The sequence below is a fragment of the Bufo gargarizans genome, chromosome 5 (assembly GCF_014858855.1).
Source record: "Bufo gargarizans isolate SCDJY-AF-19 chromosome 5, ASM1485885v1, whole genome shotgun sequence".
Taxonomy (NCBI): domain Eukaryota; kingdom Metazoa; phylum Chordata; class Amphibia; order Anura; family Bufonidae; genus Bufo; species Bufo gargarizans.
The window spans coordinates 63,977,167-64,004,048 of NC_058084.1; the positions used below are offsets into that span (position 1 = coordinate 63,977,167).

The 26,882-nt window shown below is 45.6% G+C and overlaps 1 protein-coding gene across 1 annotated transcript; it reads left to right on the plus strand.

The window, feature by feature from the left end:
- Positions 1–19,013: 19,013 nt before the first annotated feature.
- LOC122939305 (protein spinster homolog 1-like) lies at positions 19,014–26,547 on the plus strand. The gene is made up of 12 exons (XM_044295376.1): positions 19,014–19,050; positions 19,327–19,392; positions 19,557–19,693; positions 20,909–21,060; positions 21,558–21,627; positions 23,455–23,600; positions 23,689–23,841; positions 24,526–24,715; positions 25,254–25,319; positions 25,486–25,584; positions 26,039–26,210; positions 26,543–26,547. The coding sequence occupies exons 1-12, from the start codon at positions 19,029–19,031 to the stop codon at positions 26,545–26,547; spliced, it is 1,278 nt and encodes a 425-aa protein (XP_044151311.1). The 5' UTR covers positions 19,014–19,028.
- Positions 26,548–26,882: the final 335 nt, after the last annotated feature.

The window sequence follows — 26,882 nt, forward strand, 5'->3', positions numbered from 1 at the left end:
ACCCTCAGTAGTGTGGTTGGTCAAGCTGTCACACCAAGTGCATTTAACCAGCAATAGTCTGTTCATTTTTTGGCCATATACTACATCAGGGGCAAGCTGCGCCTGTCACCAAGTGCATTTAACCCTCAGTAGTGTGGTTGGTCAAGCTGTCACACCAAGTGCATTTAACCAGCAATAGTGTGGTTATTTTTTGGCCATATCCCAGTCTAATTCTGTCAGTAAATCCATACCGGTCACCCAGCGCCTAAATACTAGGCCTCAAATTTATATCCCGCTAAATCTGTCGTTACCGCTGTACTGTTGTGGCTGGGCAAGTTATTTAGTGTCCGTCAAAGCACATTTTTTGTTCAGGGTTGAAATACAATTCCCAATTTAGCAATTTCATAATTTAGTGGTTTCTGCTATATCAGAGCTATTTGAAATCTATCCCTAAAAGGGTATATAATATTCAAGGTGCACATAGGGTCATTCAGAATAACTTCACACACACGCTACTGTGCATTTCCAAGTCTAATTCTGTAACTAAATCCATACCGGTCACCCAGCGCCTAAATACTAGGCCTCAAATTTATATCCCGCTAAATCTGTCGTTACCGCTGTACTGTTGTGGCTGGGCAAGTTATTTAGTGTCCGTCAAAGCACATTTTGTGTTCAGGGTTGAAATACAATTCCCAATTTAGCAATTTCATAATTTAGTGGTTTCTGCTATATCAGAGCTATTTGAAATCTATCCCTAAAAGGGTATATAATATTCAAGGTGCACATAGGGTCATTCAGAATAACTTCACACACACGCTACTGTGCATTTCCAAGTCTAATTCTGTCAGTAAATCCATACCGGTCACCCAGCGCCTAAATACTAGGCCTCAAATTTATATCCCGCTAAATCTGTCGTTACCGCTGTACTGTTGTGGCTGGGCAAGTTATTTAGTGTCCGTCAAAGCACATTTTTTGTTCTGGGTTGAAATACAATTCCCAATTTAGCAATTTCATAATTTAGTGGTTTCTGCTATATCAGAGCTATTTGAAATCTATCCCTAAAAGGGTATATAATATTCAAGGTGCACATAGGGTCATTCAGAATAACTTCACACACACGCTACTGTGCATTTCCAAGTCTAATTCTGTCAGTAAATCCATACCGGTCACCCAGCGCCTAAATACTAGGCCTCAAATTTATATTCAGCTGAATTTGAATACAATACATTGGGCCAAATAATATTTTTGTTGTTGTGGTGAACCATAACAATGAGGAAAACATCTAGTAAGGGACGCGGACGTGGACATGGTCGTGGTGGTGTTAGTGGACCCTCTGGTGCTGGGAGAGGACGTGGCCGTTCTGCCACATCCACACGTCCTAGTGTACCAACTACCTCAGGTCCCAGTAGCCGCCAGAATTTACAGCGATATATGGTGGGGCCCAATGCCGTTCTAAGGATGGTAAGGCCTGAGCAGGTACAGGCATTAGTCAATTGGGTGGCCGACAGTGGATCCAGCACGTTCACATTATCTCCCACCCAGTCTTCTGCAGAAAGCGCACAGATGGCGCCTGAAAATCAACCCCATCAGTCTGTCACATCACCCCCATGCATATCAGGGAAACTGTCTGAGCCTCAAGTTATGCAGCAGTCTCTTATGCTGTTTGAAGACTCTGCTGGCAGGGTTTCCCAAGGGCATCCACCTAGCCCTTCCCCAGCGGTGGAAGACATAGACTGCACTGACGCACAACCACTTATGTTTCCTGATGATGAGGACATGGGAATACCACCTCAGCATGTCTCTGATGATGACGAAACACAGGTGCCAACTGCTGCGTCTTTCTGCAGTGTGCAGACTGAACAGGAGGTCAGGGATCAAGACTGGGTGGAAGACGATGCAGGGGACGATGAGGTCCTAGACCCCACATGGAATGAAGGTCGTGCCACTGACTTTCACAGTTCGGAGGAAGAGGCAGTGGTGAGACCGAGCCAACAGCGTAGCAAAAGAGGGAGCAGTGGGCAAAAGCAGAACACCCGCCGCCAAGAGACTCCGCCTGCTACTGACCGCCGCCATCTGGGACCGAGCACCCCAAAGGCAGCTTCAAGGAGTTCCCTGGCATGGCACTTCTTCAAACAATGTGCTGACGACAAGACCTGAGTGGTTTGCACGCTGTGCCATCAGAGCCTGAAGCAAGGCATTAACGTTCTGAACCTGAGCACAACCTGCATGAACTGCAGTGGAGTAAACACCTTAAAACCAAGGAAGTCACTCAGGCTCCCCCTGCTACCTCTTCTGCTGCTGCCGCCTCGGCCTCTTCTGCTGGTGCCGCCTCGGCCTCTTCTGCTGGTGCCGCCTCGGCCTCTTCTGCTGCTGCCGCCTCGGCCTCTTCCTCCGCCTCTGGAGGAACGTTGGCACCTGCCGCCCAGCAAACAGGGGATGTACCACCAACACCACCACCACCTCCGTCACCAAGCGTCTCAACCATGTCACACGGCAGCGTTCAGCTCTCCATCTCACAAACATTTGAGAGAAAGCGTAAATTCCCACCTAGCCACCCTCGATCCCTGGCCCTGAATGCCAGCATTTCTAAACTACTGGCCTATGAAATGCTGTCATTTAGGCTGGTGGACACAGACAGCTTCAAACAGCTCATGTCGCTTGCTGTCCCACAGTATGTTGTTCCCAGCCGCCACTACTTCTCCAAGAGAGCCGTGCCTTCCCTGCACAACCAAGTATCCGATAAAATCAAGTGTGCACTGCGCAACGCCATCTGTAGCAAGGTCCACCTAACCACAGATACGTGGACCAGTAAGCACGGCCAGGGACGCTATATCTCCCTAACTGCACACTGGGTAAATGTAGTGGCAGCTGGGCCCCAGGCGGAGAGCTGTTTAGCGCACGTCCTTCCGCCGCCAAGGATCGCAGGGCAACATTCTTTGCCTCCTGTTGCCACCTCCTCCTTCTCGGCTTCCTCCTCCTCTTCTTCCACCTGCTCATCCAGTCAGCCAATCACCTTCACCACCAACTTCAGCACAGCCCGGGGTAAACGTCAGCAGGCCATTCTGAAACTCATATGTTTGGGGGACAGGCCCCACACCGCACAGGAGTTGTGGCGGGGTATAGAACAACAGACCGACGAGTGGTTGCTGCCGGTGAGCCTCAAGCCCGGCCTGGTGGTGTGTGATAATGGGCGAAATCTCATTGCAGCTCTGGGACTAGCCAAATTGAAGCACATATATGCTTGGCGCATGTGCTGAATTTGGTGGTGCAGAAGTTCATTCACAACTACCCCGACATGTCAGAGCTGCTGCATAAAGTGCGGGCCGTCTGTTCGCGCTTCCGGTGTTCACATCCTGCTGCTGCTCGCCTGTCTGCGCTACAGCATAACTTCGGCCTTCCCGCTCACCGCCTCATATGCGACGTGCCCACCAGGTGGAACTCCACCTTGCACATGCTGGACAGACTGTGCGAGCAGCAGCAGGCCATAGTGGAGTTTCAGCTGCAGCACGCACGGGTCAGTCGCACTACAGAACAGCACCACTTCACCACCAATGACTGGGCCTCCATGCGAGACCTGTGTGCCCTGTTGCGCTGTTTCGAGTACTCCACCAACATGGCCAGTGGCGATGACGCCGTTATCAGCGTTACAATACCACTTCTATGTCTCCTTGAGAAAACACTTAGGGTGATGATGGAAGAGGAGGTGGCCCAGGAGGAGGAGGAGGAGGAGGAGGAAGAGGGGTCATTTTTAGCACTTTCAGGCCAGTCTCTTCGAAGTGACTCAGAGGGAGGTTTTTGGCAACAGCAGAGGCCAGGTACAAATGTGGCCAGCCAGGGCCCACTACTGGAGGACGAGGAGGACGAGGATGAGGAGGAGGTGGAGGAGGATGAGGATGAAGCATGGTCACAGCGGGGTGGCACCCAACGCAGCTCGGGTCCATCACTGGTGCGTGGCTGGGGGGAAAGGCAGGACGATGACGATATGCCTCCCACAGAGGACAGCTTGTCCTTACCCCTGGGCAGCCTGGCACACATGAGCGACTACATGCTGCAGTGCCTGCGCAACGACAGCAGAGTTGCCCACATTTTAACCTGTGCGGACTACTGGGTTGCCACCCTGCTGGATCCACGCTACAAAGACAATGTGCCCACCTTACTTCCTGCACTGGAGCGTGATAGGAAGATGCGCGAGTACAAGCGCACGTTGGTAGACGCGCTACTGAGAGCATTCCCAAATGTCACAGGGGAACAAGTGGAAGCCCAAGGCCAAGGCAGAGGAGGAGCAAGAGGTCGCCAAGGCAGCTGTGTCACGGCCAGCTCCTCTGAGGGCAGGGTTAGCATGGCAGAGATGTGGAAAACTTTTGTCAACACGCCACAGCTAACTGCACCACCACCTGATACGCAACGTGTTAGCAGGAGGCAACATTTCACTAACATGGTGGAACAGTACGTGTGCACACCCCTCCACGTACTGACTGATGGTTCGGCCCCATTCAACTTCTGGGTCTCTAAATTGTCCACGTGGCCAGAGCTAGCCTTTTATGCCTTGGAGGTGCTGGCCTGCCCAGCGGCCAGCGTTTTGTCTGAACGTGTATTCAGCACGGCAGGGGGCGTCATTACAGACAAACGCAGCCGCCTGTCTACAGCCAATGTGGACAAGCTGACGTTCATAAAAATGAACCAGGCATGGATCCCACAGGACCTGTCTGTCCCTTGTCCAGATTAGACATTAACTACCTCCCCATAACCATATATTATTGGACTCCAGGGCACTTCCTCATTCAATCCTATTTTTATTTTAATTTTACCATTATATTGCGAGGCTACCCAAAGTTGAATGAACCTCTCCTCTGTCTGGGTGCCGGGGCCTAAATATATGCCAATGGACTGTTCCAATGTTGGGTGACGTGAAGCCTGATTCTCTGCTATGACATGCAGACTAATTCTCTGCTGACATGAAGCCAGATCCTCTGTTACGGGACCTCTCTCCTCTGCCTGGGTGCTGGGCCTAAATATCTGACAATGGACTGTTGCAGTGGTGGCTGACGTGAAGCCTGATTTTCTGCTATGACATGCAGACTAATTCCCTGCTGACATGAAGCCAGATTGTCTGTTACGGGACCTCTCTCCTCTGCCTGGGTGCTGGGCCTAAATTTATGACAATGGACTGTTGCAGTGGTGGCTGACGTGAAGCCAGATTTTCTGCTATGACATGCAGACTGATTCTCTGCTGACATGAAGCCAGATCCTCTGTTACGGGACCTCTCTCCTCTGCCTGTGTGCTAGGCCTAAATATATGCCAATGGACTGTTGCAGTGGTGGCTGACGTGAAGCCTCATTCTCTGCTATGACATGCAGACTAATTCTCTGCTGACATGAAGCCAGATTGTCTGTTACGGGACCTCTCTCCTCTGCCTGGGTGCTGGGCCTAAATTTATGACAATGGACTCTTACAGTGGTGGGTGACGTGAAGCCTGATTCTCTGCTATGATATGAAGACTGATTCTCTGCTGACATGAAGCCAGATTGTCTGTTACGGGACCTCTCTCCTCTGCCTGGGTGCTGGGCCTAAATTTATGAAAATGGACTCTTACAGTGGTGGGTGACGTGAAGCCTGATTCTCTGCTATGATATGAAGACTGATTCTCTGCTGACATGAAGCCAGATCCTCTGTTACGGGACCTCTCTCCTCTGCCTGGGTGCTGGGCCTAAATTTATGAAAATGGACTGTTACAGTGGTGGGTGACGTGAAGCCTGATTCTCTGCTATGATATGAAGACTGATTCTCTGCTGACATGAAGCCAGATTGTCTGTTACGGGACCTCTCTCCTCTGCCTGGGTGCTGGGCCTAAATTTATGAAAATGGACTCTTACAGTGGTGGGTGACGTGAAGCCTGATTCTCTGCTATGACATGAAGACTGATTCTCTGCTATGACATGAAGACTGATTCTCTGCTGACATGAAGCCAGATTGTCTATTACGGGACCTCTCTCCTCTGCCTGGGTGCTGGGCCTAAATTTATGAAAATGGACTCTTACAGTGGTGGGTGACGTGAAGCCTGATTCTCTGCTATGATATGAAGACTGATTCTCTGCTGACATGAAGCCAGATCCTCTGTTACGGGACCTCTCTCCTCTGCCTGGGTGCTGGGCCTAAATTTATGACAATGGACTCTTACAGTGGTGGGTGACGTGAAGCCTGATTCTCTGCTATGATATGAAGACTGATTCTCTGCTGACATGAAGCCAGATTGTCTGTTACGGGACCTCTCTCCTCTGCCTGGGTGCTGGGCCTAAATTTATGACAATGGACTGTTGCAGTGGTGGCTGACGTGAAGCCTGATTTTCTGCTATGACATGCAGACTGATTCTCTGCTGACATGAAGCCAGATTCTCTGTTACGGGACCTCTCTCCTCTGCCTGTGTGCTGGGCCTAAATATATGCCAATGGACTGTTGCAGTGGTGGCTGACGTGAAGCCTGATTTTCTGCTATGACATGCAGACTGATTCTCTGCTGACATGAAGCCAGATTGTCTGTTACGGGACCTCTCTCCTCTGCCTGGGTGCTGGGCCTAAATTTATGAAAATGGACTCTTACAGTGCTGGGTGACGTGAAGCCTGATTTTCTGCTATGACATGCAGACTGATTCTCTGCTGACATGAAGCCAGATCCTCTGTTACGGGACCTCTCTCCTCTGCCTGGGTGCCGGGGCCTAAATTTATGACAATGGACTGTTACAGTGCTGGGTGACGTGAAGCATGATTCTCTGCTATGATATGAAGACTGATTCTCTGCTGACATGAAGCCAGATTCTCTGTTACGGGACCTCTCTCCTCTGCCTGGGTGCCGGGGCCTAAATTTATGACAATGGACTGTTCCAGTGGTGGGTGACGTGAAGCCAGATTCTCTGCTATGGGACCTCTCTCCAATTGATATTGGTTAATTTTTATTTATTTTATTTTAATTAATTTCCCTATCCACATTTGTTTGCAGGGGATTTACCTACATGTTGCTGCCTTTTGCAGCCCTCTAGCCCTTTTCTGGGCTGTTTTACAGCCTTTTTAGTGCCGAAAAGTTCGGGTCCCCATTGACTTCAATGGGGTTCGGGTTCGGGACGAAGTTCGGATCGGGTTCGGATCCCGAACCCGAACATTTTCGGGAAGTTCGGCCGAACTTCTCGAACCCGAACATCCAGGTGTCCGCTCAACTCTAGTAGACACCAGTTCCTCTGGGACACACTCTAGATGTAGGGATCAGACCTGATGGTGTATGAAGTGCTGTCACTACCAGAGCTTTGAGATGTTCTCACAGCTCTGTGTCTCCACCCCTGTGATGATGTCACTTAGAGTTTGGAGGTGTTCTCACTGTTATGTTTCTCCGCCCCTGTGATGAGGTCTTTACTCCCAGCTGTTCCTCCTGCGTTTGATTTCCCTGCCTTTAAATCACCCCTCCTCCTATTGCAGGGCGTGGATTATATTTCTCTTTTCAGTTGTAGCTCTGCCTTGAGTATCTTCACTTGTTAAGCTATTAGTTCTCTGGACCTGTGTTCTGTTGCTGCAAGCACTCCGGATATTGCCAGCGGCCCTTGGATCCGTCTTCTTTGCGGCTGCAGCTCCATCAGCTAAGTGTGCAGATATTGTTGTGTACCTGGTGATTTTCTGACTGGATCTGAGGTGGCCACGGTTCCCTCCATATTCTGAGCAGGGCATCGGTGGCCGTGCCCCTTCCACTATTGTAGGGGTTACAGGGCTCATCAGTCTTAGGTACGCGGGCATGCATCGTTCCACCACTTGGATCCGGGCATGTGCTTTAGCAGCATAGGGAGAGTGTTGAGGGTCTGACAGGGGTCACCCTTTCTCTTCCCTAGTTGGGGTCCGGTCAGTAGCTCTTGTTACTGTGTATGCTCTTGCTACCCTTAAACAGCCGTGACATTATAATGCACCAAAACCGTCCTTGTTGACATGGATCCGCTTTCTGGCTTGGTTGACCGCATGCAGGGCCTTTCTTTGGAAGTAGCGGATCTCCGTCAATCTGTGTCTCAGCTACAAGCATTGGGCTCTGCTCCGGCTCATGGAGTCTGTTGCGAGCCAAAGGTCTCACTTCCGGAAACGTTCTCCGGGGGCAGTGAGAATTTTGTTCGCTTCAGAGAGGCATGTAAACTCCATTTTTGTTTGTGTCCCCACTCCTCTGGTAATGAGGAACAGAGGGTGAGGATTGTCATCTCCCTGCTCAGGGGTAATGCTCAGACTTGGGCTTTTTCGCTGCCATCAGGGGATCCCTCCCTTCGATCCGTGGAAAGATTTTTTGTGGCCCTGGGGCAGATATATGATGACCCGGATCGTGTTGCTCTGGCAGAATCGAACTTACATGTTTTATGCCAGAACAAACTGTCTGCGGAGCTTTATTGTTCTGAATTTCGGAGATGGGCAGCTGATTCAGGCTGGAATGATGCTGCACTCCGAAGTCAGTTCTGTCATGGTCTCTCAGAGGGTTTGAAAGATGCCTTTGCTTTCCATGAGAGACCAACGTCCTTAGAGTCTGCCATGTCATTGGCGGTACGCCTTGACAGGCGTCTAAGGGAAAGAAACAAGACCTCTCCGTCCAGCCATTGTCAGTCTAGGGGCAATGGTGCGGACTCATTCAGTATGCAGGGGTCTCATCCTGTCTCGCTCCCCTCTGAGGAGGAGCCCATGCAGCTAGGCCGACTTGCCCCTGATAAAAGAGGATTTAGTCCTCAGAATATGGTGTGTTTTTGTTGTGGGGGCATAGGTCATTTGGCAAATGTTTGTCCGTCTAGGAGATTCCTGAACTGTACTAAGAGCGATAATAAGAGAAAAACCTCAAGAGGTAGATCATCAAGTTCTACTTCATCTGCTACTTTGGGCAAAGTTGATGTGGGAATTAATGCTATTCCTCTGACCTGCAGTTCCCGTTTTCTCCTGTCTGCCAGGGTGGCGCTAGAGAGCAAAGTCATTCCTTGTGAGATTTTTGTCGATAGTGGAGCGGCCGTCAATCTTATTGACACTCAATTTGTAGCCTTGCATGGTTTTCAGGTTTGTACATTAGAAAAGGATATACCTGTTTTTGCTATTGACTCTGCCCCACTCTCGCAAAGATCTCTGAAAGGCATTGTTCACAATATCCGGCTAGCTGTAGGTGACACTCATGTGGAGGAGATATCTTGTTTTGTCCTTAACGGATTGCCTTCTCCTCTAGTTTTGGGGCTACCCTGGCTCACTAGACATAACCCCACTATTGATTGGCAAGGAAGGCAAATAAATGAGTGGAGTGACTTTTGTAGAGAGAATTGTCTTACAGCGACTTTTGCAGAGGTGTCTACTAAAACTGTGCCATCATTTCTCTCTGATTTCTCGGATGTGTTTTCCGAGAGCGGTGTTCAGGAGCTACCTCCTCACCGGGAGTTTAACTGTCCCATTAACCTCATTCCCGGCGCCAAGCTGCCAAAAGCATTTTTTTTGTTAAAAAAAAGATGGCTCTCTGAGACCTTGTTTAGATTTTAGGGAGCTGAACCGTATCACGATTCGCGATCCCTATCCCCTTCCTCTGATCCCGGACCTCTTCAACCAAATTGTTGGGGCCAAGGTGTTTTCCAAATTGGATCTGAGAGGCGCGTACAACCTGGTCAGGGTCAGAGAGGGGGATGAATGGAAAACGGCCTTTAATACCCCTAACGGGCATTTCGAGAATCTCGTTATGCCTTTCGGCCTGATGAATGCTCCGGCCGTCTTTCAGCATTTTGTTAATAGTATTTTCTATCATTTAATGGGGAAATTTGTATTGGTGTATCTTGATGATATTTAGATTTTTTCCCCTGATGTTCAGACCCATCAGGATCATCTTTTTCAGGTCCTGCAGATACTGCGGGAAAATAAACTGTATGCCAAGCTGGAGAAATGTCTTTTTATGGTATCGGAGATTCAATTTCTGGGTTTTCTCCTCTCTGCTTCTGGTTTTCGCATGGATCCGGAGAAGGTCCGTGCTGTGCTGGAGTGGGAGCTTCCTTAAAATCAGAAGGCATTGATGCGCTTTCTGGGTTTTGCTAACTACTACAGAAAGTTCATTTTGAATTATTCCTCTATTGTCAAACCCCTTACTGACATGACAAAAAAGGGGATGGATTTTTCCTCTTGGTCGGAGGAGGCGCTTGCAGCCTTTTCTAAGATTAAAGAGAGTTTTGCGTCTGCTCCCATCTTGGTGCATCCCGATGTTTCCTTACCTTTTATTGTTGAGGTGGATGCTTCCGAGGTGGGTGTGGGTGCAGTTTTGTCCCAGGGCCCCTCTCCTGCCAAATGGCGACCTTGTGCCTTTTTCTCTAGAAAACTCTCCCTGGCAGAGAGAAACTATGATGTGGGAGATAGGGAGTTGTTGGTTTTCGAGGAATGGCGCCATTGGTTGGAGGGGGCCAGGCACCCTATCACCGTTTTTACCGACCATAAGAATCTGGCGTACTTGGAGTCGGCCAGGCGTATGAATCCGAAACAGGCCAGATGGTCTCTGTTCTTCTCCAGATTCAATTTTGTTGTTACTTTCCGCCCTGGGATCAAGAATGTGAAGGCTGATGCTCTCTCTCGCTGTTTTCCGGGAGGAGGAAACTCCGAGGACCCGGGTCCCATTTTGGCGGAGGGGGTAGTTGTTTCTGCTCTATATTCCGATTTGGAGGCCGAGGTCCAGGCTGCCCAGACTGAAGCACCTGCCCGTTGTCCCTCCTGGAAGTTGTTCGTGCCTCCTGAGCTACGTCACAAACTCTTTAAGGAACATCATGATACGGTTCTTGCTGGTCACCCCGGGAGTAGAGCCACGGTAGATCTCATTGCTCGGAGATTTTGGTGGCCGGCTCTTCGTAAGTCTGTGGAGGGTTTTGTGGCTGCTTGTGAGACGTGCGCTCGCGCTAAGGTCCCTCGTTCACGACCTTCAGGTTCCCTTCTCCCGTTACCCATACCTTCCCGTCCTTGGACACACCTGTCCATGGACTTTATCACGGATCTTCCTCGTTCCTCGGGGAAGTCGGTGATCCTGGTGGTCGTGGACCGTTTTAGCAAGATGGCTCATTTCGTTCCTTTCCCTGGTTTACCCAATGCTAAAACGTTGGCGCAAGCTTTTGTCGACCATATTGTTAAATTGCACGGCATTCCCTCTGATATTGTTTCCGATAGAGGCACGCAGTTTGTGTCCAGGTTCTGGAAGGCTTTCTTCCAGGTGCCCTGGATGTTGCAGGTATTTTGAGTGCCTGAGGCAAGGTCCCTTTAAGGATCGTGACGCCAGTGCCTGTAACGGTTTCACGCCGATTTATAGGAGTAGTAATTGAGGTACACAGATGGTATGGTGAACCAAACGTTGCTTTTACTTGGTAACAGTCCAAACTTTATACAGACAGTTGGTTATGCAGTCCCTTGAATCATATCATTCACAATCAGGTTTACTTCTCTATATGGCAGGTATTAGTCTTGCAAGATACTTGGAGGGTAAACAGTTAATGCTTCACAGTCAAGGCTGCTCTATTCCCTCAGCTATTTTAGCTGGCTGGATCCCAAGGCCTGGATGCCTAAATGCTGGCTTTAATCCTTGGTAATAAATCTTCCTCCCGTATTGACCCTTGCTTCTATCTTATAGTACCTCTGCCCTTCAGCTTACTTCTCTGGGCTGGTTGTATTGTTCCTGTTGTGAGGGAAGCTGCAGGTTTCTCCCAGGAGGTCCATTCCTACTACTGGGGTTACTTCTTCTGTGGTTGTAGGATCACTGGTCTCGAGGCAGGCTGTACCCCTTCACTAGCCTCCTGGTGGCAACTAGAAACCAGGACTGTCTAGCTGCATGTCAGGAGGAGGCCCTCAGCATATATCTGGCTGGTGCCTTCTCACTTCTGTCTCCACAGACTCCTGACTATGACCTCACCCCTCCCTGTCTGGGACTGGACATTTATACTAGGGGCTCCCTATCGCCCTCTAGTGTCTAGGATGTCTAACTACACCCAAATAGGCCTGCTGAGCATATAACAGGGGAACCATACAAATGTAAAAACACAGAAAAATACATTAAATGCATAGATAAATATAATATCACTGTCCCTTGTGAGCAGAAGTAACACGTGACCCAATTAACCCTTGTGTAGTGCCCACTCCTACCTAGTCGGACACTACAATAGCATGTTGTGTAGCACAGGCAATGTGTGGGTGTTATCTTGTTGGAACACCATGCCTTCTAAGTCCTACTGCATGAGTAAAAAAGGCAGTAGGACTGGTTCCATGATGTCCTGAATTTACAAGGACTGGTCAGTGTTCCCCACATGAATACAAGATGGGAACAGCCATGGTAGCTAATGACATCCCACACGATAAGGTTGTTCCTTTATGTCTTCACTATGCATGATGGCAGCAGACGCTCTCTATCCCTCCTTTGAACTGAGATGCAGACTTCATTAGTACCATGGAAGAACCTACTTTCATCACTGAACACTATTATTTGCCTCCTTGGTTGTGTGATTATTGACCAAGCACCACTAGCAGTTTATACGTTGTCAATCTCAGTTCAGTTGCTCTTTTTACATTTTTTGGTAGTACAGAACAAGCTCCTTTGATTTCTATGGGTGAAACTCCTCTAAGAGCGTTGTCTGAAGAATGAGTGAACTACTCATTCTTCACAGTACCCCTGAAGATAGGGATAGACTTTTCCCAAGGAGATCGCCAGGTTGCTACCTCTTGAAAAGGACACACCAAACAGCTGGTCCAGCCATAGCAGGAGGTACCAGAGCAAGGTACCAGAGGTACGAATGTAGTCAACAAACCGAGTTGTAACCAGGTGCGACAGTGCAGGACCGAGGATGAGGCAGACACGTAGTCGTACAAGCAATGGGTCAGGGCAAGCGGCACTGATACAGGTCAGGCAATCTGAGTCAGGAACAGGAGAGTCGAGACGTAGCAGGCAAGGATCAGACAGGTAGCAGAATACAGAATACAAGCACAGGTCAGGAACATAGGAAGCACAAACAAATTTACCTTCGCAGGACATGATGACCTTTGATGCTCAGGCACCTGGGAAGGAGACTGGACCACTTATATAGGTGCAGGATGGCAGGAATTGGTCACACAGGTCAAATGTACAAAACCTTAAAAGAAGAGGAAGTGACGCACGCCGTCCCTTAATGAGGTGTTATAGGGAACAGCCTAGAAGGAATGCAGTGTGCAAGGCTGGAAGGAAACCATGGAGTGGATTTCAGAAAGGACATAGCCTGCAAGGACCGAGCCCAGGTGAATAGGAACATGTGTGGTCAGCAATCGCAGTTACACAGTTGAATGTAATTGTTATGGGATTAGAATGTTATTGTTTTGGGATTAGAACTCCTTGCTTTAAGATTGTTAGCTCCTTTTTGAAGTCGCTTAAGGCATGATGACTGATACTGAATTTGCTCTGTTTTAATATTTTTTCAAGGCTTCATACGTATACAAGACAGGAGAGTTTCTCTACTAGAGTGGCTGCTATTTGGTAGACTTAACACATCCATGAATTACATGGCAGTCATTCATACTAATGACAGATATGTAATGCTAAAGTTTCCCAGCAGCAAACTGGACAGGCACAGGTTCCCTTGCCAATAACAGCTGATTTTTGAGGCAATATTTACATAGTTAGCAGTAAAATACAGATTTAAGTGATAGCTACTGGAAGGACAATGTCCCTCACTAATGCTATTGCCAGCATCAACTGTCATTTTCTCCAATATATATACTGGTTACAGTAGAGCTTTAGCTGGTTACATAAGGATTTTAACCAGTATAACCCCAATGAATGGTAAAAGGGCCTTCCTCCGACACTATAAAATACATAACTTAAGCGTTAGATTTTCTATTTTCATACTCATTCACAATAATATTTGTTGTATGAAAAAAAGAAAATGAAAAAAAATCCATGTCCTTACAGTTTACATTGATATTAGTAACACTAAAAGTATCTACTAGGAGATATAAAAGAGTGGTGATGACATCACAATGGCTTAGAACAAGGTGATGATGTCACAATCGGCCCCGTTTATAGAACAGGAGGATGGCTTGGCACATTCACTTTCTCTAGTGAGTTGCAGTCACATAACTTGTGTTGCAGATTTTGATATAGAGATTGTTAGCGCCTTCTTGTGATAAGAGAACGAGGTAAGTCTAATCTTCTTCCATTGATTAAAGGAGTTATCCCAGCCCCTTGTATGGATTAAACTTACCCTGCTCCTTGGCACCTCCATCGCTCTAGATCCCTGCACGGCCACCACTGCATCTCTCTGTTGCTCCGATCAAAACATCCAGTGATGGGGGGAGTAGCCAATAGCAGCCTGCGGTGGGGACGAGCCCCCATGAGACTGGTCACCATCACAGACTGCTATTGGCTGCTCCCCCCATCGCCAGATGTTTTGATCAGAACAACAGGGAGGTGCAGTGGTGATCCAGAGTAATATGGGTATTGGGGATCAGGGTAAGTATAATCAATACACTGGGCCTGGGCACTGGTGAAGACATTTTAGATATCGGAAATAGCAAGTGCAGTGACCAGGAACGGGGTAGACAAATAGTTTGTAATTTTGTTTGTGACGCCAATTGCAGCATGCACAGGGTACTATCACAGGGTCCTCCCAAGGTGTTATAATGCACGTCCCAGGTTAGGAATGCCAGAGTGGTGTAATGGCCTATAATGTCTCTATAGGTGATGGTAATGGTGCAACACGCCAGACCTGCAGGGTATAGCGAAGTGAGGTCACGGTTATGGGCACACGAGGGTTGCTCACTGTATTGGAGAACCCTGGGCAGGCATGTGGCAGTGAATGAGAGGTAGACACGGTTCCTCTGGGGCACACTCTGTATGTAGGGACCAGGCCTGATGGTGGATGAGGTGCCCTGGATGTTACGGGTATTTTGAGTGCCTGGGGCAAGGTCCCTTTAAGGTTCGTGACGCCAGTGCCTTTGACGGTGGCACACCGGTTGATAGTTGGAATAATCAAGGTACACAGGTAGTATAGTGAACCAAACGTTGCTTTACTAAACAGTCCAACTTTGTACAGGCAGGTGGTACACAGTTCACAGCTTCACAAGTAGGCTTACTCCACAAAATGGCAGGTATTAATTATGCAAGATACTCAGAGGGTAAATCCACTCAGAATCAGGTTGTACCTTTCCTCAGAAATAGCGTACACTGTTCCTTCTAGAACTCCTGTCTGGCTTTCTATCCCAAGGCCCGGATGCCTAAATGGTGGCTTAAATCCTTGGTAACTATCTCTTCCTCTGGTATTAATTAAATCCTTGCTTCACTTTCTAATGCATCTGCCCATCAGGGTTACTTAGCTTTCCCTGGGATGTCCTTACTTGTCTGGTGAATGACTGTGGGTTTCTCCCAGGAGGTTCTGTCCTGCTACTGGGGTGACTTCAGAGCTAACTAAGGCTCTCTTGGCTTCAGGCAGGCTAGGTCTCCTCACTAGCCTCCTGGTCATAGCTAGCAGCCAGGGCTATCAAGCTGCATGTCAGGAGGAGGCCCTCAGCATATCCTGGGCTGGTGCCTTCTAACTTCTGTCTTCTCAGACTCCTGACTCTGCACACTAACTCTCCCTGTCTAGGCCTGGACATTTATACTAGGGGCTCCCTATCTCCCTCTAGTGTCTGGGATGTCTAACTACACCCAACTAGGCCTGCTATTGCATCATACAGGGGAACATTGCATATAAAAACACATTAGAAAATACATTAAATGCACAATTAAATATGACATTTCTGTCCCTTGTGAGCAGGAGCAACGCGCACACCAATTGACCCTTGTGTAGTGCCCACCCCTACCTAGTGGGACACTACAATGGTGTCAACGGTGTCTCCTACCTGGGTACGGCTGGACTCCTGGCTCCTGGCTCACTTGCAATAAATTGAGTGTAGTGATAGTAGGAGTAATATAGGGATTTTGCAGCAGAAATTGATGTCCAGATCTTTAGATGAAGTTCAAACTTGTCTGTACTGAAGATAACTTTCATCCAAGCAAAATACAGCTTTGGTCTCTGGTCCCAGCAGGTTTTGGCAATTGTTGGCTGGAATAAATCTTCTGCACTATAACTCTGGAGCTTTCTGGAAAAGACGTCTGCTTAGTAGCTCTGTAACGGTGGCAGGAATTTAGCTTCTGCACTTCTCTTTACCTTCTGCTTCATGGGGACTGACTAACTGGGGAGGAATATGGCTTCTCCTAGGACTCTGGACTTTACTCACAGATAGGCTCACAGGGAATGCTTTTGTCCTGGAATTCTGGAGTTTGTCTGCTTACTTGTCATCCAGCTGAGGCTGCAGGGCTCAGGCTGGGGATTTGATCAATGTCTCAGCCGATAAAAGATCCTGGCTTTCTTCCCTATGCAGGGGATCTCTTGAACTCTATCACACAGCCTTACCCAACAGGGGTGGCTGGCACACTGACCTAAGTTCCTTCTCCACCCAAGCTGAAGGATGTGGGAACAGTCCACACCTCCACAGCTAAGCTGGAATAAACCATTCCAGCCTAGATATACTAAACTGAAACTAGCTCCTTACCAATCCATTGTTGCCACCTGCTGGTGAACATGGAAAATTACAAGGAAATTTACATTTAATATAGTTTTAAATGCACAGTTGTGAAGACATGAGCAAAATCATGTCAGATGACAAATGTAAAGGCTCTTAGGAGACAGTAGCAGGGTAGAGGTGTGTAGTAACACAACTCTGGGGTGTTACACAAGCCTTTCCCAGGAAGAGACATGACCTACAGATTATAATACACCAACACCACAATCATACCTCCCAGTGATCCCCACACAGTGAAGTAGTTGCAGGGAAAAAATATATGTCCTTAAAGTTTACATTAATATTAGTGACTTTAAAAGTATCTACAGGGAGATATGCAATAATTACAGATTTTTCATATATTATAAAAAATATATAATATGAACTGATAAACTGGTTAGTACACTTTCATAGGCCAAGTCTATTGAAGAGACGGGTAAGAGAGATGATGAAATCACAATACTTAGAACAAGGTGATGATGTCATAATTGGCCCCTGCCTATAGGACAGAAGGATGGCTTGGCCCATTCACTTTCTCTAGTTAGTTGCAGTCACATCATTTGTGTTGCAGATTTTGATATAGAGATTGTTAGCGCCCTCTTGTGGAGAGAGAACGAGGTAAGTCTAATCTTCCATTGATTAAGGAACTAGCAAGCGTTTCCCAGGGAGAGACATGACCCACAGATTATAATTAGAGATGAGAGAATTTATAAATAGTTTGACTCGGCTGATGTGTCAAATTTTAATAATAAATTCACTTTGTGGCAAAGCGCATTTTTTTGTATGTAGCAGGTGCAATGACAGGGAGGTGCGATAGTGCCGCCCCCGTCATTGAACTCCTCAGATGCCACATTCGAAAAGGATTACAGAATGAGTGTAAAAACTGTGCGAAATTAACATTAAATATATTTTTTCAATCAAACTTATCGCCTCCATTTGCTCACGAGGGGCTGGCCGCCGCCATCTTGCTTGAAGATCTGGAGAGAAATCTTACGCGGAGCGAGATTACGTCATCACGCCGGCCAACATGGTGTCGTCATACGCCACCACGCACGGGATTTCGGCCGAGATCTTCAATCAAGATGGAGGCTGGCGGCCTGTCGTGAGCAAATGGAGGAGTATGATTTTTTTTGTTTTTTACACTATTTCAGGTTAAATCGATTCTCAAACACGAAACACAAGGAAATTCGGCTTCGAGGCGAATCGAATTTATCCTGAAATTTGGATCGAATTCCACTTTGTGGGATTCGATTCCCTCATCTCAAATTATAATACACCACAACCAGACTTCCCCGTGCTCCCCACACAGTGAGTAAATTGGGCACCGGTTGGGGGGAAACTAAAAGTTTCAGTGTATCTAGATGGTGTTGGGATGCTGGAACTTGAAGTTCTATAATAGCTAAATGGCCTCAGGTTTCCAAGCACTGCTGACTGGTTACCTCCTGCAGCACCCACTGTCTGGGACATGACAAGAATAAAGGCCTTAGTATCAATGCATCACCATGAGGTAAATTCATAGACAGTAAATGTAGAGCGATGTCCTCATCTGGAATTCCAGGTATGGAGTTCTCCATGTATACTAACAGTATTAGTCACATCCTTATAATCTGCCATTAATAGCTCTGGACAGGTTCTAGATGATCAAACATATCAGACCTCTAGGAAGACGGTTATATCACAGTATAAAGTGATGACATAATATTTTGTTACGTGACAGAGATGAGCAAATTTTATATTGGTTCCAATTTGATTGTTTTGGCCAGAATTTATTAGACCTTAATTGGAGTGCCCTGCAAAATCGTGTATGACACTCTGAGGTCGCCTAGGACCATATCCAACTTCTTTCAAGCTCTTTAACACCAAGCCAGTATTATTAAAGTGAAAGTGGTAGCAACACAAATGGCTATGGGTAATTGGATGGTAGTAACAGCCTGTTTAATAACCCACTACACTATGAGATTTTATTTTTTTACCAGAAACTCTCTATAAATTATCACTGTTTGGTGGCAGATGCCTTCTTCTCTGTCTTCTGACCTCTAAAATGGCAAATGCCTTTTTGAGCGGTTTATCTGAAATTCACTGGAAACCAACGGTTTTTTTTGTGGCAAATTTGTAATAAACTCTAGTTAGGATCAATTTGCTTATGTCTGTTCACAAGTCTGGGTTATCTTGTGGTTCAATGCTGGACTATAAGAACTTCTGACTATAATAAGAGTAATAAATGTTCTCTACCATCTCCCATCTTGTGTCTATCTCCAGTGTTTACATGCTTGTGAACATGACATCTCTCCAGGATTGCACACAAACAACCCAATTGCTCTCAGATAATGTGGATGAGGAAAAAGCAATAGGAACTCCTCCACATGAGCTGGAGGACACTGACGAAATCCCTGAACCGCAGGACGTGCATGCCCTGACTGGAGTGTCTTACATACGCTCCATCATTACTGTAGTGATTCTATCCTACATCAATCTCACCAACTACATGGATCGCTTCAGTGCAGCAGGTAGGTGGGGAGGGGTACGGTTTATCAGGCCATTAGAGTTGAAGGTGTCAACAATAGGAATATCTGACTCTTCATGCCATGTGGAAAACTATGATTACCACTGACCCCCTTGAAGTATTATTCCTGTAATTTATTACATTCCATGCATACATCTTCAAATATTTCATGGCAATTTCTCCATTTACAAAGTTACTTGATATTTTCTAAGATTGTGAACTTAATACGTGGCAGTGACCACCTACAACCACAGTTCTCTTCTCCCATTTGTTCTGACAGGGGTACTCCAAAACCTGCAAGATGCATTCCACATGAAGGACAGTGGACCGGGCTTGTTGCACGCAGGTAAATTTCATCAGTTTCATAATCAATTAGAGGCCCATCTGACAGCAGAGGAGGATAGCTTAAGACCAACATGCAATATACCAGGCTTAATAAATGTCTCCCTATGTCTTTAAGCAATAATGTGTTACATTGCCTGTCATGCCTTCTCTTCCCCTCGCCTTCAGTATTCGCCACCAGCTATATGCTGTGTTCTTTAGCCTTTGGATACATCGGTGATCGCTGGAACAGGAAATACATTATGTGTGCAGGGATCTCCTTCTGGTCCATCATGATCTTGTGCAGTTCCTTCATCCCCAACGATGTAAGTTTACCATGAATCGTATTGGTAGTAACATACACTTAGGAAACATTTCTTCTACAAATCCACAATTTAAAAGGTTGTGCCAAGTTTTGAAGGGGATAGATGACTGATAGGTGAGGGTTTGACCTCTTGGACACCCACTGATCCCCAAAAACGGACCCCAAGAATAGCAAGATAGTGAAGAAAAACAAAGTAAAAGTATCATACAACTCAATACAGTAGAAACTAGACCTCTTGAATCCTTTTACCAGGGATGCAACTATCCATTTTGAATAGTTCTTAATTGTAAAAACTTACAGAAATAAAAAACAATGCCTCAGGGCTGGGGTAGGTGACTTCCTTGTGCTCCACCTCATATCAGGCAGGAAGGGCACGCAGTTTACTGTTGTGCCACTCCAGTCACAGTGTAGCCCACTCTGTCTCAGCACCTTACCACAGGCTGCATTCAGAAAGGGGGCATGCCATGCAGAAGGAATGGAAAGTGCTTTCATCGATCAGAAGAGGGAAGCATTTAATGGCCAGCCTCTTTCTCCTTTGGCACCACATGCCCAGGGATGGGATTTAAATTTTTAGCAACAGGTTTCCTACTCAACAGTGGACACACGGCACCACAATACATGTTTACATATACATACACCATATATATGCAACACACATACACATAAATAAACCACATACATGGTACACATACATAAATACACCATATATACACCGCACACACATACCATCCAACTAAGGAGCTAAACTACAGTGGTGCGTGAAGTTTACATCTCCAGCTGCCCTGCCTCCACCAGAGCACTGGATCGGGACTCAGACGGTAACATGGTTCTCTGATCCAGTTGTAATTTTAACAACTGGATCTGGAGAACTGGAGGGAACTGGCTGAATCCCATGCCTGGACATGACCCCTTTCTGATTCCTGCTCTGGGTGCAGTGCTGCCAGCAAATTTGTATATTGCAGTGCAGTGATGGCTGCTGATAATCTGCATTATATGAAGAACCATATCTATCTGTGTATTATCGTATGAACCCTGCTGATATTATGTGACGCCCCCGAGTAAGGCTTAGTGTAGTGGGGTGTCTCCTATGCAGTCCAGCACTGCGTGTTTTCTGCTCATCATACTGTCTATAATAATGGTTTATGTTCCGGGGTGTATTACAGATGTATAAGAAAACTTCACAAAAGCTTCACTGGTGTATTTTATGTCTTTACAGTATTTCCTACCTCTTTTGCTGATGAAAGGACTAATTGGAGCTGGAGAAGCAAGTTTTTCCACTATCGCCCCGTCTATAATTGCAGATCTCTTTGGGGCAGACCAGCGCAGCCGAATGCTTGCCATATTCTACTTTGTTGTGCCCGTTGGCTGGTGAGTGTCCTGTGTAAACATGGGGGAGATTCACAAAAGCTGTCTAATGGTGGGTTTACCCTGCAAATCTGCAGCAAGTTACAAGACAATGCATGTGGATAAGGTCATGAACATATCATCCACATGCAGTGGAAACTGTGCAGACATACAAGCACACTGTGGATTTTCAGATCGGCAGGACGCTCATTCTGTCATTGTTTTTCAGCAGGATCCACAGTGGAAATATTTTCCCACTCCATATTCACTTCCCTTAACAGAAAACTCAATTAATTGGTTGCTTTGGACAATTTTTTTTTTATTTTTTTTTTTATGTTAGATAGCTCTAGCTGAAGACAGCTATTGCGGACTACAGACTGCCATAAAACAGCTTGTAGCACAGTGTTGGCCTCAGGAAGAACCACACATTTCCCTCTTCTCACTTCACAGAACACCAATGACAAGAAGATGAATGAAGCAGCTGAACATTACATTAACCCCTTTATTTCTGCTTATTACAGTGGTCTTGGATACATCGTTGGGTCTAAAGTGACAAGTGCTGCAGGAGGTGACTGGCACTGGGCTTTCCGGGTAAGGAATAGTCCTGAGGGACTCACGTGGATAATCTCTAAACTTCAGCTGTAACTCATATATAGCGACCTTACTGCTCCTAGAGATATATGGAAGTAAATATAGACATCTCCTTGTGCAGCACATCATAGATTAGAATAAAATATTTCCTTAAAGGGATTATGCCATGGTTGATGTAAACAATTAAAATCAGACAACATATAGCACATGACAATGTCATTCTAACAAAGCTAGAACCAGCCCTGTACCTCACATGGGTCCAGAGATCTCCCTATTCAATGCTCCAATTGCTGTGCTAGACTTATTTCAGTGCGGCATTTCCAGGGGGGTGTCCTTTCTTAGCTCTCTCTCTGTCACAGCTCAAAGGGTGGATCCTTTTGCAGGGGTATCCTATTTGCTGCGGTTTTCTCCCTATACGGCTGCAGCTCGCTCCATGTCGCTGTTATAACTGTTAATAGAGCCGGTAGCAGTTGAACGAAGGAATTGAGCATGTGTGACCACCTCAGTAGGTGGACGTGCACATTGCTTTACAGAATAAACACTAGGGCAGGGGTGCACAATCTTTTCTGGTTGGGGGCAACATTGTCAGACTGAAAGAATCTCATGGGCCGAAAATAAAAGTTAAAGGGGTGTTACCAGCTGATATACTGTATTTATTGCATATTGTACATACAGTATAGACCATAAATGTCTGCTTACACCTCCAGGACTCCCATCTAATGGGAGAATACATGAAAAATGCATGTGAGCAGCCACAAGACATAGACATACATGTCTGTCACCAGATGGTTTAGAGCCGCACAGAATGATATCGAGGGCCGCATGTGACCCCCGGGCCGCAGGTTGTGCACCCCTGCACTAGGGGGTGCCATTATAATTGAAGTAAAGAAAACATCTAACAACTGAAGCGTTTTTTTCGACCGAAAGTAAATTACAAGAGAAACTATTTTTTTTAATGCTAAATTATATTAAAAAAACATTTGATAATGGCACTACCCTTTGAATATTAATTACCATACAGTATGTAATGGAACTTTTTCTACATCCATATATTATTCATCCTGAATCTGGTCACGTTCCTGCATGTGATAATCCCGCTATATATGTAATATAGAATGGGGGACATTTACTTTACATGTTGCACCAGAATTATGACGTAAAATGCAACAAAAAGGATAGAGTTTTGACTTGTGCCAAATATATCAACTGTTGTCTGCAGAATTTTCACCATAAAGAATGCATCACACCAGTTATAAATGTCAAAGTGGATGGGGCTATCCAATTTGCGCATATTATGCCTCATTTATCATCATCTTGTCAGCAGAAATGGCTCAAATTTTGCGGACATTTAAGCAAGCTTATGTGTTTTGGGTATAAAGTCACATTTATGGCAGAAAGATGATACTTTTTAACAAAAAGTTACATTTATAAAAAAGAAAACCAACTCGTCGTAGGAACAAGTGATATGTAAATATTAAAACAGGATTCATTTATTTTTATCTAATCTCAATAAGCGAAACAGCAGGGTTTTGTCAGTAAATTGACATTAAACAAAAAAACAATAACAAAAATGTCCCGAGTCTGAGACAAAAGTCACAATTTACCACTGGAAAAGTCGCAAAAATGCTTCAAAAGTGGTATTGGCATTAAATTGTGGCAAATCAAGAGAAATAAGAGAATAATCAAGATAATATTTTAAAAAGTCACATTTTAAAAGTGGTGTGTGCCTTTTGCTATATGAGGTGAAACACGATTTTTTTATTTGTAATGTTAGTATTTTTTTGCGTCTTTATTGTTAAATGTCCCCAATTTCTCCTTCTTCTACAGGTCACCCCTGGTCTGGGCCTTCTCGGAGTCCTGCTGATGGTCTTCTTTCTAAAGGAACCTCCCAGAGGAGCTACAGACAGAAAGAAAAAACTCAAGTTACCGAACTCCAATAGCTGGATGTCTGATGTGAAGAAGCTGTTCAGAAAGTTGGTGTTTTCTGTGTAGTGATTGTCACTGATTGTCCCTGTGACTTCTGTGTAATTTACACGCTTCTTCCTTCTTCACTCTCTGCAGTCCAAGCTTTATGTTTTCTACACTTGGGATCACGGCTGTAACGTTTGTCGTCAGTGCACTTGGCCTCTGGGGCCCTTCTTTTTTAGAGCGTGCACGAAATGTCTTGCATGAGAAGGAGCCATGTCAGACTGCGGTGTGCACAAATGATGACAGGTAAGCGCTGATTTACTGTATGTAAATACTCCTCGCTGTGTAGCCACTCCCATCCTCCTGACCTCAAGAAAGAAAGGTACTGTAAAGATATAGCAGAGCTAAAATTATTGGTTAGGGTCCATTCACACGTCCGTGGAATGGGTCTGCATCCGTTCCGGGTGCAGACCCATTCAATCTCAGTGGGGCAGGAATGGATGAGGAGAGCGCACTATGTGCTCTCTGCATTCACATTTCCGTAGCGCAACCACGATCTTCCGGTCCGCAGCTCCGGAAAAAAATAGAATATGTCCTATTCTTGTCTGCAATTGTAGACTAGAATAGGCAGTTCTATGGGGAAGTCGGCCGGGTGTATTAAGGATACACAATTTGCAGACGTCTGAATGGAGCCTTAATGCGTTAAGTAAACAGTGGCAAAAAAAAATTGTTTGACTTCTTCAAAGGATTACAATGGCTTTTTTCATGAGATAAGACTATGGTGTGTTATCAGAGTAAATTTTAGCTTGGCTATAAGTAACTCACCGCCTACACCAACCCCAGGACATGGTGAGAGTTGTAGTTTTGTAATTGTGTATAATATATCATCAGAGCAGCACATGGAGGTGCCAGCAGGGTGTCGGTCAGACTGCCCACCAGGTATAAGCTACTCAGACATGTTTCTAATCACCATAATGATTTTTTTTGCAGTCAGATTTTTGGTGCGATTACAGTCCTCTCGGGCATTCTTGGAGTTGTAGCAGGAGTGGAAATAAGCAAAAGATACAAGAAAGTCAACCCCCGTGCCGATCCCATCGTTTGTGCATGTGGAATGCTGATCTTCGCCCCCTTCCTGTTCTTGGCTCACGTTTTTGGAACTATCAGCCTTGTGGCCACTTATGTAAGTGCCTGATGTACAGATTGCTGTGATCCTCTTATGGGGTCTGGGGTAACGGACTGATATGATCAGCACTAGAAATCATAGTGTATGGTGGGGGCTGTCATTTAATGTTTATTTCAAAACTGTTGATGAATGGATTAATAAAAAATAATAAGTAAAGGGGTTCTACATCTTTTTACTACTGATGATCTATCCTTTGGATAGGTCATCAGCATCTGATCGGCTTGGGTCTGACACCTGGGACCTCCGCTGATCGGCTGTATGAAAAGGCAGCGGCACTCACAGAAGCACTGCTGCCTTCTCGCTGTTTCCTGCAGGCCAGTGACGTCACAACTATGGGCACATCTTAGCCCCATTGAAGTGAACGGGACTGAGCTGCTCCCAGGCCAGAGAAATAGTCGTGACGTCACTGGCCTGCAGGAAACAGTGAGAAGGCTGCGTCGCTAATGCCAATTCTTACAAAAGGATACCACATTCCCAATATAAGGAAGCACAAAAAAAAACATACTGTATATTCACTGATCTTAATTTTCTTCAGGTCTTTATATTCATCGCAGGAACATTACTAGCCTTCAACTGGGCCATCGTGACTATCATCCTCCTGGTGAGTTACAAAAGATGTTGGACTTACCTTAGCTAAAATGATATTTATTTAATCAGTCTACTGTCTCTCCTGCTCTACCCATTAAATACCCCTTATCCTGTTGATTACTTATTTCCATCTGTGGTCACTTGTTGAGTTCCTTACTCAGAATATCCTCTTATTTCAGTATGTGGTGCCTCCCACAAGACGAGCTACAGCCCAGTCCATGCAGATTGCAGTGTCCAACCTGCTGGGAGTTGCTGGAAGCCCCAGTCTCATCGGCCTGGTAAGTAATTGTTATATATTGATCTTTATACGGCATACTGTATGAACATCACTTTGAGCATGAGACCCGATGTGGCTGCCTCCATGTCTACATGCAGCATCCAATAGTATATAGGCAGCATACATGTACAGACATGTAAATATAGAAGAACTGCATAGAACTTCAAAGACAAGATGTCCTGGAGCTAGGTCATAGATTAACAGCTGAAGGAATATGCTACATGAATCATGTCTCTACCAATGTATAGTATTGAGGTGAGGTATCTAGAACCAGTGATGGTCATAGTTTAAAGGATGGAAACTCATCCACTATATATAGTGAGGCATCTGCTCCTAAAATGATATTTTTTTTTCACTACCAGTTTTCCTAAGAAGTATCCAGGGTTTGCTATCTGGAAGAATGAGTCCACGTCTTTCCTAGTCATACATAACTATATATCTCTTCTCATCTTAAGATATCTGACCTCATCAGAAGAGGATATGCAGAGTCGGATCTCCTGACATATCGCAGTCTGGAGTACGCCCTCATGACTTGTTCCTTCGTGGTGGCGATTGGAGGCGCTTTCTTTTTGGCAACTGCACATTTTATAGAAAAGGATCATGAGAAGGCAAAAACAGAGTCTGAAGGTACGTCTAGATATATGTCCATTATCCTTTCTTGGATAACATTAGTTTTCTAATAAGTTAATGTAACACCCTTCATCTATAAAACCGTTGAATCACATCGCTACTGTTAAAGCACTTCATTATGACTTTCCTAGTATAACATATGTTAATAACAGTTGACCACTTCCCCTATAGTTATATGTCGGTAGTTTTGGATGGAATTTACTTCCACTTATATTAATTATTGGGTTTGACGGATTAGTAAATATCTTGTATTCTTTTCACTGCTCTTGCTGTGACTATAGCATTGCATTTGTGTTAATCTTTATCCATTGGTTTTGTCCTTTCTCCAGACTAGCTCCACCACAACAACTGCTGCCTGCCGAGTATCTCACTCCAGACATAATTGGCATCCCTAGATTATACAGTATATGTAAGTTAACCTTTACATGACTTTTTACATGAATTTACATGTACAGATGTAGCAGGGGTAACACACAAATTCTTAACTCAAATTTCTTAACTCATTGCGTTATCTTGAAACAAAAGCCACTGAAAAGCAATTGCTTAACACATTTAGTTGCATTTAGTTTAGATAACATGTCTCATAAATCATGTGTGTTTACACTGCTACATTAGTATTTTAGTGTTGCCCTCCATGTCTACATATAGCATCAAGTGGGTATTCCCATA

What these genes read in the sequence shown, in the direction of transcription:
- LOC122939305 (XM_044295376.1), top strand. Translation starts at nt 19,029, where the DNA reads ATGGATCGCTTCAGTGCAGCAG. An exon ending in GTTCCTTCATCCCCAACGAT is followed by an intron (nt 19,694 to 20,908) that starts GTAAGTTTACCA and finishes ATGTCTTTACAG; the next exon opens with TATTTCCTACCTCTTTTGCT. An exon ending in TTTGTTGTGCCCGTTGGCTG is followed by an intron (nt 21,061 to 21,557) that starts GTGAGTGTCCTG and finishes TGCTTATTACAG; the next exon opens with TGGTCTTGGATACATCGTTG.